Below are 14,711 nucleotides of genomic sequence, written 5' to 3' on the forward strand. Positions count from 1 at the left end.
CACATTAGGGGTGATAATATGGACCAACACACGGGTTGTTGGTTGGCCTATGACGGGTTAGGGTTAAACAGTGCAGGTTGAAAAAAGGTCTATGTAATGGCACCATGGTGGGTTGATAGGTTGGCTCGATAGCCCGCCAACTATTTTTTAAAAAAAATTTTACATTTTAAAAAATTTTCTTATATAATATAAAAAAATGTAATGAAATTTTTGCTTTTCCTTCAAATATTTGATTAAAAACACCAAATAAATGATATTGGTATTTTTTAATATTTTTTAAATAGGATATAAATATAATAATATAATAATAATAATAATTAATACAATTTAAAAATAAAAAAATGCAGGCTAGCCCATAGTGGGTTGTGGGTTATGTAGTACAAGTTAAAAAGTTTTTTTGTTGACGGGTAGCTTTTAGCCAACCTTAACCTGTCATTTTTGCAGCTTGGACCTGCAAGTCAATCCATATTACCAGTTCTAGGCCACATGAGCACCTCCTCTTCTTCCGAACCCCTGAAGTCAAACCTCTTTTTGGGTAGCATTCCCTTACGTGGCAAATGCACACAGGCTCTTTGTCTTCTTTATCCCCTTCCTTCCATTTGCGAATGAATATAAAAAATAAAATGAAATAATAAGTTGTTTGGGATTATATTTTGGGATTTTTGTTTTCTTTGCACCTGCGAAAAGTTTTTCCCCCACAAATATAAGTATCTTCTTATTAAAAATAATCATATTCGAGATATTATTAGATACTAGATGTGAACACCTCTTTTAATAAATTCATCATGTTGTGAAAAACTATCTGTTGAAGCTAAAAAAAAAAAAAAAAAACTTTTTAGTCTTCGCGTACATGTAACATATATTGGGCCAGCCCGAGTGCATGATTGGACTTGTATTGAATAATAGGTTGGGATTGATGGCAAAAAAGAAAAAAGAATAATAGGCTTTACTTTCTTTCTTACCATGAATGGGTTGTTTTAATTTAACCATATTTTATCCTCATACAAATGGCTTCTTTATTAATGAGTTTGATTTAGTTGGCAAAAAGAAATTAGTGAGTTTAATTTAAATTTACAAAAAAATATGAGCTGAATGATCAAAAGAAATATTTTGGTTTTTTTAATGAATAAAAACAATGAGAAAATTTCAAAAAAAAACCTTTAAATAAATTTTAAATTAGGAATGACTGCAAAAATATTTTTATTTATTTTTCAAATTTTATCAATTGTTACTAAAGCATAGTAAACAAAAATGATTTGAAAATTTAAAATTTAAAGTTTTTTTTTTGAGAGATTTCTCATAAACAATTCGTAAAGTTTCAAATTTTCATTGTAATTTCTTAATTTAAATACTCCTCTGTTGTGGTGAAAAAACTCGTCTGTTAATTAACTTCTAGCATGATATAGGTTGAGATTTCTTTTGAAAATTAAATCTATATAGCTATATATCTAGAAGCATGATATAAGAATCTTAAAAAAGTTTAAATTATAAACAGTATAATTTATCAATCAGTTCCAACTCTGCCAAGTTATTTAATTAGAAAATATAAAGTGGACGATTGTGCAGCAAATTGAACAAAATATTTTATTTTAAATGGACAGTAGGTAATGACTCTCCTCTCTGAAACTAGGCAATACAACTATACTACCTTAGCATATTATTACCAAGGGCGATATGATTTAAAAAATACTGAGACCTTTTTTCACTCCAAAAGCAAGGTTTGATTTCATCACATTTAGGACATAACTCAGATTTCATAGATATTACGAGGAATTGAGTTCAAGATCCTAAGCTCCAGTAACATTTTCTGTTCCCATTCCCAGCTCTAGAGCAATTAAATAGGGATAAAGATTAATCATGAATTAAAAATAACAATACAAAGTCCAAAACGCCCCCATCAAAACATGCACAGTCCCTCCTCTGCTACTTCCTCATCTTCTCCCCACCTCAAGCTAAAACCAATTTCAGCCACGCAAAATCAAAGAAATATATCAGGAACAACAGCAAGAGGGAACGCCGGAGAAGCCACCAATGGAGGAGGAGCTACAATGTCCACGATCGCGGAGGTCGACTATCTATGACTTTCCAAATCGGAGGCGGCTTGCGACATTGTTCTAGATCTGCGACTGCATTCCAGCTATGGATGGAGGGGAGAACAACTTTCAAAATCTGCGACTTGGAGCTGAGATTTGATAATCTTAAGACATTGAGAGAGAAGGAGGCTGGAAGCATGCGTAAAGACTGTAGATAATGTCGGTGAGAGACGAGTCGTACGTCGAGAGAGGAAGGATGAAGGCTTTTGTGTAATTTTATTGGATTACCATCCATAATCCATTCATAGCAGGCAGAGGGACCTGGGAAAGAGGATTCTCATAAAAGGTGCAACCCAGCCCATAATAGTAATGGGGATTACCATCAAAAAATGCAACCAAACACACACACACAGGTAAACGGGCTCATGATTAACATAATAATCCCTTCTGGCATCCAACCAACCGGCCCCTAAATTCATGTCCGTTGAAAAGATAACCGTATAACCTGTGAACACACACATTGTATGGACAAAAGGAATATGCTAAAAGCGTTTGGTAGCATAGGGGATGGAAAAGGAATAAACCCCGAATTCCATCAGTTACCTTATTAAGGAGCTGACAAATGCACGGTGTAAAGAAACGGTCAAAAATTAGATACAAATGGGAATTGGGAAAAGCGAACATTAATGGGAAAATCAGGGTTTTACGTACAAAATCATGCGGGAAAACTAGGCTGTGGGGACAAAAGAATGTAACCTATCTATTTACACTGGGCCAAGGTTTGAAAATTCACATCCAACCTTGCTCAACCAAGCTACTCAAGTTTCATTCTTTTTTTCATAAGCTGGATCCCCATATACGAATTGTATAGTCATCACTTGCAGATGCCAACATTTGTGGTCTTCTAGGGTTCCAGCTCACACAATTCACAGTCATTGTGTGCCCAGATAAAACCTCTATTGGCTTTGAGTTCCTGCGGTTCCAAATGTAGACCTGAATCCGATGGATTCAATGTTTTGTTAGTTTCTACTTTCTACGCCTAGCTGATGCTAATTAGCGAACTCTGAAGAAAAGAACTACCTGTGAATTTTCGCTACCACTGGCGATGAATGTGCTATTCAATCCACCAAAACATGACCTTATCACATATTTGTGCTGCTTATGGCCCTGGTACCTCAATGGCTTGTCCCATTTCCCATCCACATCCCACATATGAATCTCCTGGCTGTTTAGATTGACAATGAAGAACTTGCCATCTCCTGAAACCGAAAGGGATGTAATCGGGTGCTCCTCTGAGATGACTCGCTCTGTATTCGTTCCCATATGCAAAATCCGAATCTCTTTTTCCATGAATATGGTGATAAGGTACTCCCCATCTGATGTAACAGCAAGATCTAGAACTTTGGGCATCCTAACTCCTCTCCAAGCTTTTAGCTCATTTCCATCACAATCCCACATGCAGATACCCTTTTCAGGGTCGGAGCTGCCACATACAATATGCTTTGAGTTGGGAAACCAGGCACATGAGCTCACAACGAAGCCATGACTCCCAAATGTGTACTTGCAAGTACCTGTTTCAATATCCCACAGCTTCAAGACTTCTGCATTCCCACATGTTAGCAACTTAGTATCATCAGGACTCCAAGCCACAAAAGATACAGGGTTTTGGTGACCTAGTAGGGTGTGTTTCAGTATCAATTTCCCATCTTCCAGCACCTGGCACAAGTGTTCCAGAAAATTAGAAAACAAGTGGCTTCAGTGTTCCCCGCTTCCACATGCGCACTTGAGGGATAAAAGCTAATAGATTATAACCAAAGTTTTATTTAGTTCTCACTGGTTAACTTCATCACTCACAGAGAGAGCAAATACGCTGGAGTGAACTTCAAACTCACTCCTGAGTACTAACATAGAAATATTTGGAAAATGTCCCTTCCAAGGGTCCCAAAAAAAAATGAGGGGAAAAAAACACGTAACTGTACAAGACCAATATAGAACATGAAAAACTAATCCCATGAAGCCCGTGAATATTTAGACTGAAGATAACATACAGAACTTCCCAAATAACGTTCAACCTTAACTTCTATTTAGTGAGAAATATGCTCTATGCTTTACTGCTAGGCTTCAATTGTATTTAATAAGCAAGTTGCATTCCTTTTAAGAAAGCAACTGCAATGATCAGGATAATGAAAAGCAGAGTGTTGGGTCCAACAAGTTCTCACAAGTCAATTATTTACATAGTCAACAAGCATAAAGCTTAGATGGCAAAAATGGTCCCATTTCTATTAGTAGTCTCCCATCCTCTCCTCCTTTATATCACATTCGCAAAGGGTGGACCCAAAATTTTGTATTTGGTTTAACTAGAAGATAATATTTAACAGGATATACAAAAAGCTATACTTTCACAACATCGATAATATTATACCTTCCATATGATGGCTGTACAATCATTCGATGAAGAGGCAAGGTACTCCCCATTATTAGAAAATTGCACAAACCAAACTTCATTTTTATGCCCAGTCAAGATCTGCAGCAATGAAAAACAAATGTTGTCAAAACATATACAATTAGAAAACTAGAGGACAAATTTCAAATTTATCTCCATGGTGTTAAATATCACACTGCTTTGCCACAACAAAAGCAACTACCTCAATCAATTTCTTGGCCTATGGTTCATAAGCATTAGTCTATTTTGAAATTAGACAGACAAATACCCTCATACCAATACTTGCTATTAACAGACAACAACGACTGGTCTCTTCACATGATCGTATGATCCAGGATATACAAGTCACTTTAAGGGAAAGAGCAGCATAGGTTGAACCATTATAGATACTAGAAAGCATGATTAGAATGTGTATTGTTCCTTTTCTTAAGGGGAAACCATGAACCAAAACCGATACAGGTGCCCAATTGACTAACTCCATCCTCTCCTGTTACAATAAATCAACCAATTATTCCCCATTTCGTAATACATATTTGGAAACCACAAGAAGATGGAAGCGGTGTTTCCTTTTCTCCCATTCAAGGCATCTAATGGGAAGACCATACATCGTAAAATTGATAGAAACAGAGATATCCAAACCAAAAGTGGTTAAAATGGTTAAAAACCGAACCAACAAAGTGGGATGTAGTAATTTTTTTCTTTTTCATAATAATCAATAGGAAAGGTTGTATTTTCCCCACGAGAAACCTATGAGAATGAATCAATACAGACATATGATTTGAATCACGATGAGAAGGTAACCAAGACTCTTGAACTAAATTTGGAAGACAAGTCATTCTTCTATCTGTATTTATCATCCATCTACGCCCAGAAAAAAAGTCTTGAACAAACAGAGATGATGTGTTAAATCAGTTATAGATGCTGGTTGTTTGAAGTGGTTTAAAATAGAACAAATTGAAAAATTCATACACCAGCAAGCAAATAAAATAAATTCTTCTACAAGATCAAATAGACCTTTTGCATTTGTCAGATAGATCCTCTCGAAAACATAACTATGCTATCTTACAAGCAGCAATAATCTTCAGACCGGACTCACCTGAGTGGTTTCAGTAGGAATGAGATCCCGACTACAACAATGGTCCTCATAAAGTGAAATTGGACTTGATGAACTATGATACACACAAGCATCAATCCAGGCAGTAAGAGTAGTTTCTACTAAATGCTCCAGTCTTCTTTCGGGTACTGTAATTGGAGGCGGGAGCAATTTCTCCAAGTCAGTCAACAACTTTCTTCGCAAATCATGGACAGTGGTATCATCTATCAAACCTAACTCCGTATCCTCCAAGGAAAGCATGCTATTGGCCAGGCTGTGAATCTTGCATTTGTCCACGTGTAATGCAGCCACCTTTTTCCTCAACACATTCAAAGCTGAGGAATCTTGGCCACAGCTCAGATACTCCAGAAGACACTGTCTGAATACAAGAAACAGAGCGGACTCTCTAGTTTCGTCAATCATATCCTTCAGTAAATTAAGAGTGGTGACGCAACCATCCCAATCCCCCTTAAGTATTTGTGATTCAAGCAATTGAAATTCTGCAGACTTGAGTGCAATACCAGATTCCGATTCCAAGCGTGATGCTGACTTACTATACCCTAATGCATATAGGCACTGAATGATGATCCTCACAAATTCAACTTTTTTAAGCAAGCCTTTCGAGCCAAGCGCTTCAGATGAATTCTCCATTAACACTTAATAGAATTCTGGCAAGCTTCAGCACGACCAGCTAATTATTGACTTCTATATCCAAAAGATGCCAATTCCCTTCAGCTGGAATGAATCTAAATCGAATAGTGACTCAACAACGCAGTTCCCGCCCTGTAAGAACACAGCTTCGCAAAACCTTGACAGGAAAACCTGAGATTTTGGACTTCCCAAACTCTCAAAAGAGCCAGCCAATCATAAGAAATAGCGAGGGCCTCGAATGGATAATAAACCAACAGACAATAAACCTAACTCTGAATATCGAAACGACCCTGAGATTGGAAATTCAGAAGGGAAAACAAAATCCTTCAAACCCAAAATATCGAAATTATTCTTCAATGAATCGAGAAAATCCCCAAGATAAACCCTAGATGCTAACAAAGAAACGATCACGAGCTATCAACAGCAAAAATGTGAAAAACAGCCCTATGCTCGCAGTGTTACCAAACAAGTCAAGCTTAACAGCATAGAATTAGAAAGCATAAAAAGCAGAACCACCACAGTTTGAGAAGAGGATGAAGGACAGAGCCCAGAACAGAAATTGAAAGAAGAATCCATGACAATAGAATCCAGATAAACTAACCCATGTGGTTAAAAGCCGAAAAGGGAGATGCCCATGAACAAGAGAAGAGTTCCAGTGAGGCAAGATGGACAAGCATGCAAGACAGAAGAAAGGCGCAGAGTTCATGGAAGAAACAGAGCAACAAGTGTTTAGAAAAGCCAAACAGAGGAACCCGGGCGTTGGTTTTGTTCTTCAGTGGAGACAAAAATGTGCTGTCAGAAAAGACATAGTGCCCCGTGAAGGAGGGAGTGTGGAAAAGGCGAAGATGGAGCACTGAAGAAGAATTGAAGGAAGCAGATCTTTAGCGCGCCGTTGTTTGTTCCTTACTTGCAAGTTTCGCATTACAAAACAGCCTAAGGTGTCCTCTTTTATTTGTAGCCTCACCTCTCTTATGGGCGGCAGTTTTTTTGTTAACCGGGTCGGATTCATGGGACAGGTTCTGACGTAAGCAACGGTGTTTGGATCCACCGCCACCGTTAAGCCCGGGCTATGTTAGCCACTGGCATAGTTTTTGGACCTGAGCTGTTGACGTTGTAATCAGTGTTGTGCTCCCTCATGCCTTTTTTTACAAGATCCTATTTAACTAAATCACTTGATTTAAGAAAATAATAAAAATGAGTTAAAATCAATAATATGTAGAAAGGAAGCCTATTTTTTTAAGTATATCCTTATTTAATGAGGGGCAAATGAAAGATAGAAATAATAGTAATGACTCAAAAAATAAAAGAGAATAAAATATAAGAAAATTATGAGGAGATAGGATAAAAACTTAATTAGGAGCAAAATTGGTAAAAATACATTTAATCTTTAGACAATACTTAATAGGATCTTATGAAAATGACAAAATTAATTCAAATTTTAGGATTTTATAAATAGGACCAGAGGGAGTGCTTTAAATTAAAATAAAATATAACAATTGTTAATTAATAAATAAATAGATTATACTACTCCAGTTCTCAGTATAAGAATTAGATAACTAATTTGTGTATATTAATGATTTAACTAAGTTAATTATTTATAATAAATGAATGTTCTATTTTTTGAAAATATCTCTATTAATCATATATATGTACATTAGAAGTTTGAATATTAATACGTCTATGAGATTATTATTTATAATCTATGGATTGTAGAACTGGGACTAGAGCAGGTTTACTATAACAGTATTGTGAATTGCTTGGCTCCTGCCAGAAAGAAATGGAAAGCCAAGGAAAAATTATTACAGATACAAATGAAGTCACTGTTAAACACGGCTTAATTTTTGAATCGATCAGTTTAATTTGAAGGAGAGTGGATGGGAAACCCATAATCCTTATTTTGCGAGGGAGGCGTAATAATTATAATTAAATTAACTCTTCCAGAAATTCTTCCTCTGAGGGGGAACAGAAAGTGGATTGCACTGATACGACCTGGCCAACAAAGATCAGTTTTAATAAAAGCTGCTATTGCCATTTAGCGATCCATTCCATATACAGCTTCAAGGATATGAAAAGAGATGAGCTCGGTGCACATACAGTCAGTCTCATAGTTGGTTTCCGCCTTGAATAAAATGCCATGATCGGTTTTTATTACTTATTTAGTCTTAAATATGAGATCTTTTTTTACAGTATAAATTACACTATAAAAATGATTTTGTATTTACAATCGAAGAAGTACTGATATTTTATCATTTTTAGAAGAGTTTTAGAGGAAATCTGATATGCACGATGATACTCTTTATTCTTTGTAGGGGTTAATTTTAAAACTCACGCACCTCATCACGTCCTCTTGGAAGGAGATCACGTTAGAATTCTTCTTTTCTCTTTTTTTCTCATAATCCCATATCCACTTTTAGATAAAAAATAAATAGTTAATATTTAATATTTCATAAAATTATTATAATATTAGATAAATAGGAGAAGAGAAAAAAAAAATTTATCTTATAAAATATTAAACATGAACTATTTAGCCTTTAATCCAACAGTAGAGATAAAATTTGAAGTAAAAAAACTAGTGAGGGGGAGATTGTTAGATTATGGGAGAATCTAGTCATCTACCCTCTATCCTCTTTTACCATATCTGCGAAAAGGATTCTATCTAGTGACTTGGGCTTCGTCACCGGCTAACCAATTTACAATTACATGGGACTATATGAAATGGCGTACAAACATATTTATTTAAATTAAGATAAAACTTATTTTATATTCTATAAATTATTATTAAATTTTTTAAATAAATTATTTAAATATTTGGCCCAAAAATAAAGCCATCTCTGCAAATATATTCAGTCAATGACAATGGCCGTGGCAAATTTTAATTAAAACACTTTCTTGGCCAGAAAAGAATTTTAATTAAATTATTCAGCAATTATGAAAATAAGGAATTTGCTGACAGGAGCAAAACGGCGGCGTTGGTCTCGATCAGAGCGTCAGATAATTTATTCTATCACAATGAAAAGCCGATGCGCGCTGCTCGGAACGCGAAGCAGAGATCGGGTAAAAGCCGAAAACAGGAGAGAGAATAAAAAAGCCTCGTTTAGGGGGCAAAAGAGGATAACAACGCCGTTGCCGGGGATCGAACCCGGGTCGCCCGCGTGACAGGCGGAAATACTCACCACTATACTACAACGACTTTGTTGTCTGCTGTCCACCTATATAACGTGAAAGCAGTAAATTAATACAAATGTCTCGAACTTTTCAATCACCATCCCTGCCTCCTTCTCCCTTCAAAATCTCCTTTTCTGGTCCAGACCTCACCAAGAAACAAGAATTCCCAGGTATCAAATCTTCCGCAACAGTGATAGACAAAAATTATAATTGTCGCCTTCGCCCGCCGTTGTATGCCTGTTAAAGTGGGCTCGTGATTAAAATACTGAGTGTGGGAACTACTAGGTAAAGACAAATTGTGCTCCCTTTAAAAAATCACGACATTTTCCTGGCCAACCCACCCACACCCCCTTGTTTTCTTGTATCATGGATTCATAGCTCACAGGTGCGAGTTCAGTAAAATAAATTCATTCGAGATTTTTTCTCCGAAGCGTGTATAGTGTAGTAGTAGCTCCCTTGAAGAATGGACCCACATGATTTTATCTCTAAACCATTTTTATTGGATATCTTAAAGCATCAACGTTAACTCTGTTCCCAACTTCTCATATTATGTCCACTCTACCATTAAGCACAACCAAACGCTAATTTACAGCGCGGGTCACTTACTAGCCGAGGGCAAAAAATAATCACAAGTTTTTTGCACAGTCATTTATTTAAATGAGGAGCAAAGAATTCTTGTTACTTTCAAATTTTTTTTTAAAAAAAGAAGAAATAATTAGGCCCATTTAATTTAATTTTTCCCAAGGATGTGCTGCTTGTAGAGAACAATTTTGGATGAAATGGCTTGTAGAGAACAATGTCAACGCCAGACTTCATTAACGGTTAAATAGTAAATACATATCCAAAAATCTAAAACACTTGCAATGTTAACACAATTCCTGCTACCATATGTCCACTGTCCAGATGACAACAATCCTTCCTACCTACACCTAGACCCCCCACTCATCTACAACAAGCTGTCCGCTTTGGTCGGCAATCTTCTGAAGAAGCTTAACGCCGGTGACGGCAACTTGCTTCTAAACCTCGGAGGCCTCAGGCAGTACACTCCCAACACAGCCACCACCACTCTGATCGGTACCGCATAGAACCCGACCGCCGCAGCAAGACAAGATAACACAAACAACAACGTTGCCCTCGGGTCTCTCCAGCTCAGCACTGCCTGAAACCTTTCCCCTTGTGTCGCCATGTCTCCGACCACCGTCTGTATCCTCCCCGCCACACTTCTCAGCCTGTCATACCTCATCCTCACTATCTCCGCACTTCTACTCGTCGGAAATGAATCAAACTCCTCGTCCAGCTCATCTGGGTATACACTCTCAGCATGCGACAGCCTCGTATCCATGTGTGGTGGGTGACGTGGCCGTGTCCTGTACCGCCACAGTCCCACGCAAGCCATGTAGAGTAATACGCAGGGGATTATGAGTTCAGGAAACATAACTAATGTGAGAAAAATGATCAGAAACAGGGCTGAGTATATTGGTTTTTGCCAGTTTCTGATTGATTCTAGCCATCTTCCTGCAGAAACTATGCCTGAGAGGACGTTCATCAGCCTGAAGAAATTTGCTTTGCTTCTCCTCATACTCCACATGTGAGAATCATGGTCAAGCATGTACTCTACCACCTCTCTACCCAACGGTGGCTCTGCTCTGCTCAGCCTCGATGCTACAACATTCATGGCTTGATATCTCATGTTGTCTAGTTGGCTTACACTTAAAGGATGGATATAGTGCATTTTAGGAAGCAATGGCACTGAGTACATATGAAGCATGTTGGCCATGTTGGCGCATGAGAACCTCACAGCCAAGTGAAGCTCACCCATTTTCTTCACCCCAGAAGAATGCAGCATCAGAAGCGGGTATGAATGGGTGTAAACTCTATCTGTTTCGAGGGTGGACAATCTGATCCTTACCTTCCCTATCCGGGAATCACGACTCGTTGCTCCTCCAGAATTGTTGTTACTGTTGTGTGTGCTTTTGTCAATTCTAGAATTGTCAAAAACCCCAATGGTTACTACAGTGCAAGGATCATAAACTTCCCAAGTGTACTGTTCGTTCCACTTTGGTGACAAACTATCCACCACTGTACGAGTTCTCACCCATTTTTGACCATATTTTGCAACACAATACGCATCTGTTGATCCTCCTTTGCCATCCTTGATCTTAACAGGCATCAGCCCCGTGGCTCCGAGGATTCCCATTTCAAGAACCCCAATGCGAGGTTTCCAAAGTCTCTTATCAGTAGGCCTAACGTCGCTGCTATACATTGTGGCTTCATCAAGCACATGGTACCCTCCATCAAGCGACACGCGAAGATGAATCCTGGAACCAAACCTTGTAACAACCTTAGTATCAGCTATGTTAGCTAAGTTGTTTGCATTGTCGAGGTTGAACCACCTAGAAGTCACTGGCTTGTCATCAGCTCGTCTTTCAATTGCAGCCACAGGCAAAAGCACTCTGCCTACTACCTCGTCTCTTCCTGGTCGAACACGATCTTCCACAGAAATTAACAAGTAATCTTCGAAAGGTTCCGCGACGACAAATAATAATTCTTCGTTCCAACAAGGATTCGAGAAGCTTCGGTTGGCAGAAGGAGCAGCGATTCTGGTTCTGAGAACCTGGTTTCCCACTTGGACTTTTGCTGTAAGCTCGGGGAATCTAACCAAAACCGAGTTTTTATCCCCTGGAATGATGTCCTGTGCTTCAATGATGGACACTTTGAGGTACCAGAGCTTTGGGGAGAGATAGACCTTTGACTTAATCGAACTGAGCCCATCAAAATGAACATTTGAGGTTTTAGAATGCCATGCTTCCGCGAATGCTTCGTCAGCTTGTGTTCCAAACCATATAGATACCATTACTTCCCCTGTTTTGGTCTTGTCGCCTTTCTTGTCCTCCATTCTGTACCATTGTGGAGCTAGTTGACTATCTGGAGGGACACGTGTGGGTACCTCGCTCAAATCGAACAGGACCCGACCCAGATAGTCATCTTTGTTGCTCTCCTTGACGAAGATCTCCGCCATTGATGACTGTATGCAATCTTTGGAAAATGCAAAGACTTGTTCCCATTCTGCATTATTCAATGGGGCCCTCTTAGTGATTCCTCTGTAATTTCCCAGCTTCACTTCCGCAACCAACTCACCTCCACCGAACAGAGAGATGTCACGAGCTCTCACAACCTTAACATAAAGATATTGCATTTGCTCAACAAGATCATAGGTTGAACTAGTTTTGTCCTTCAAAGACTCACCTCCGAGTTGTGGCCGTGTTTCTTTGAGTGAAAACTCGAAAGAACGATTCGAGAACATACCCGTTCCGGTGCCACCCACGGCGCCACTAGCAACTCCAACAGCTGGACTAGCGCCGGCGGGAACAGCAGGGCCAAGTCCGGTAGTGATGACAATGGGCTTGTTTTCAGTTGGGTTCTGCTCCAAAGCCTTTGAAAAGTTTTGAACTTGATGCGCTGGCTTATTTTCCTGCATCATTTGTTGTTGCGCAGCCATGACCGAGTTTGCTCCATGCAGTTTCTTGCTCTTCTTTGAGAACCCAGAAGGCGTAGACGCAGAAGAGGAAGAAACAGATGACACTATTCCATTATTACCACCCAAACCTTTGACATCTGCTCTGGTGGTGAGATAAAGCTTGAAGCTTATTTCCCCTTTGATATGAGAAAACAAGCTTCTTTTGTCAAGCGTACATCTCTGAACCTCCTCTTCTCCTTCCTTCACAATGTTGGTCCCAGAGACCCTCACCTTGCCCAGGAAGTTTCTGCTGTTGCCAGAACGCCTCTCGTTGAACACGTTGATCTCTATTGTTCTGTAAGGAAGATCTGCAACGTCTTTAACGTGAAACACAAGCTTCTCGTTCCAAACAGGGTTCAAATCCTTGTATTTGACCTGGGTTCTCTGCCTCTGGTTCTCGAACTCCACTTCAACAAACGGCGACGACGAACCCTCGCCATCTTTCGGCATGAGATTGTGGGCTTCCACTACCTCCACCACAAGTTTTTCCTTGCCGAAATTAACATGGCCGTTCATGAGGTTCTCTAGAAAATCAACAAAGAGAACGGGGGGTAACGAGAAGAGAATGAAGAGAGAAGAGAAAACGAAGACAAATAGGGGGAAGGCTCGAGAGGGAAAAAGGTAAAGCCCAGAGCCTCAGAGGGGAATGCAGAGAAGGAGGAAGGGAGCGTGCTAGGGAGTAATTTCGCAGACAAAAGTGATTAGAGAGGGCAACGTTGGACAGAAACAAAGATGGGGAGAGAGAGAGTACTTAGTACTCACAAATCCTAAGGGCTAATGGTGGTGGGGGTAAATTGGGATGGCCTCAGGCTGGGGGAGGATTTGGGAAGGTGATCAGTGTCCAGTCAAACAGATGCGTTATTTTTCTTGATGCTCGTGAACTCAGCGCCATTGAGAATTCTGGACAGAGTACTGATCCAGTGGGACCCATCAAAACATTCTTACCTCAACCCAACGTTAACCCCCCCCCCAGCCCCAAAGACCATACATGCAATTGCAGGCGGGCGGGTCTTGTAAACATTTGCTGGATGATTAAAATCTCGGGTCAACGGCCTGAAATTGAATCTTTGAAAAGGATTAGTGAAGATTTAAAGCAAAGGAATGTTGTTGCACATTGCTGCTTTCTAGAGATAATTAAAAAAAGTAGAGGAAAATAAAGAGAGAGAGAGAGAGAGAGAGGTTGGAGTTGCTGGGAAATAAAAACAGAGAGAGAAAAAGCTGTAGATTATCAATATATTAGTAAGAAAGTTGGAAAGAAGAGAATGCGTGAGGTTGGACTTGGGGGGGGGGGGGTGAGCGTAAAAGGAGGTCAAATTGAACTGGGGAGGAGCGAGGAAGCGAGCGTGCCAGAATCTACAGAGAATCCGACAAGCATAGAAGAGAGAGAGAGAGAGGGACAGAGGACCATAATCTCGTAGTCCAAGGTTGTTTATTTGATTTGGGAGGGGCCTAGGCTAGTTCCTATGTCGTATTGTTTCTCTCTCATCCTGTAAAAATGCAATGGATAAGAGCGAGCAGAATGTAGAGTGATAGTATAGGTTAGCAGCAAATACAGAGACGTCGTTGTTGGGTGATATATAGTTAGAAGAAGGGCACCGCCTTTCGCCGGGGGAAGCAGAATTGCAGCCACCTTGCTTCTCTCTTTTCAGCTCTCCTTTTCGTACCTCCCACATTGCTGTTCCTTTATAGCTTCCCATCTTTTTATAAACCAAATTCACTGTTCCATTTTTCAGTTTCCTGCACTACACGGGGTCAGGTAAATGGATAATAAATCATCACTCCTACTATATTGACTTCATGCGTAAATAT

General features: G+C 39.3%; 2 protein-coding genes and 1 non-coding gene across 3 annotated transcripts; all 3 read right to left on the bottom strand.

The window, feature by feature from the left end:
• Positions 1-2,608: 2,608 nt before the first annotated feature.
• On the bottom strand, positions 2,609-7,125 carry LOC114735812 (WD repeat-containing protein WDS homolog). Its single transcript, XM_028923568.1, has 4 exons — positions 5,573-7,125; positions 4,456-4,557; positions 3,114-3,749; positions 2,609-3,026 (listed from the first exon to the last, which is right to left on the bottom strand). Exons 1-4 carry the CDS (start codon positions 6,218-6,220, stop codon positions 2,871-2,873), a joined length of 1,542 nt encoding a protein of 513 aa, XP_028779401.1. The 5' UTR covers positions 6,221-7,125; the 3' UTR covers positions 2,609-2,870.
• Positions 7,126-9,338: 2,213 nt separating this feature from the next.
• Positions 9,339-9,410, bottom strand: TRNAD-GUC (transfer RNA aspartic acid (anticodon GUC)). Its single transcript has one exon. It is a non-coding gene; the product is annotated as a tRNA-Asp (tRNA).
• An 860-nt stretch (positions 9,411-10,270) lies between these two features.
• LOC114735802 (FT-interacting protein 3-like) lies at positions 10,271-13,418 on the bottom strand. The gene has a single exon (XM_028923561.1). The coding sequence runs from the start codon at positions 13,416-13,418 to the stop codon at positions 10,332-10,334; it is 3,087 nt and encodes a 1,028-aa protein (XP_028779394.1). The 3' UTR covers positions 10,271-10,331.
• Positions 13,419-14,711: the final 1,293 nt, after the last annotated feature.

This window comes from Neltuma alba, unplaced genomic scaffold, assembly GCF_004799145.2.
Source record: "Neltuma alba isolate B1F8T4 unplaced genomic scaffold, ASM479914v2 tig00002713_pilon, whole genome shotgun sequence".
In the NCBI taxonomy this organism is placed as follows: domain Eukaryota; kingdom Viridiplantae; phylum Streptophyta; class Magnoliopsida; order Fabales; family Fabaceae; genus Neltuma; species Neltuma alba.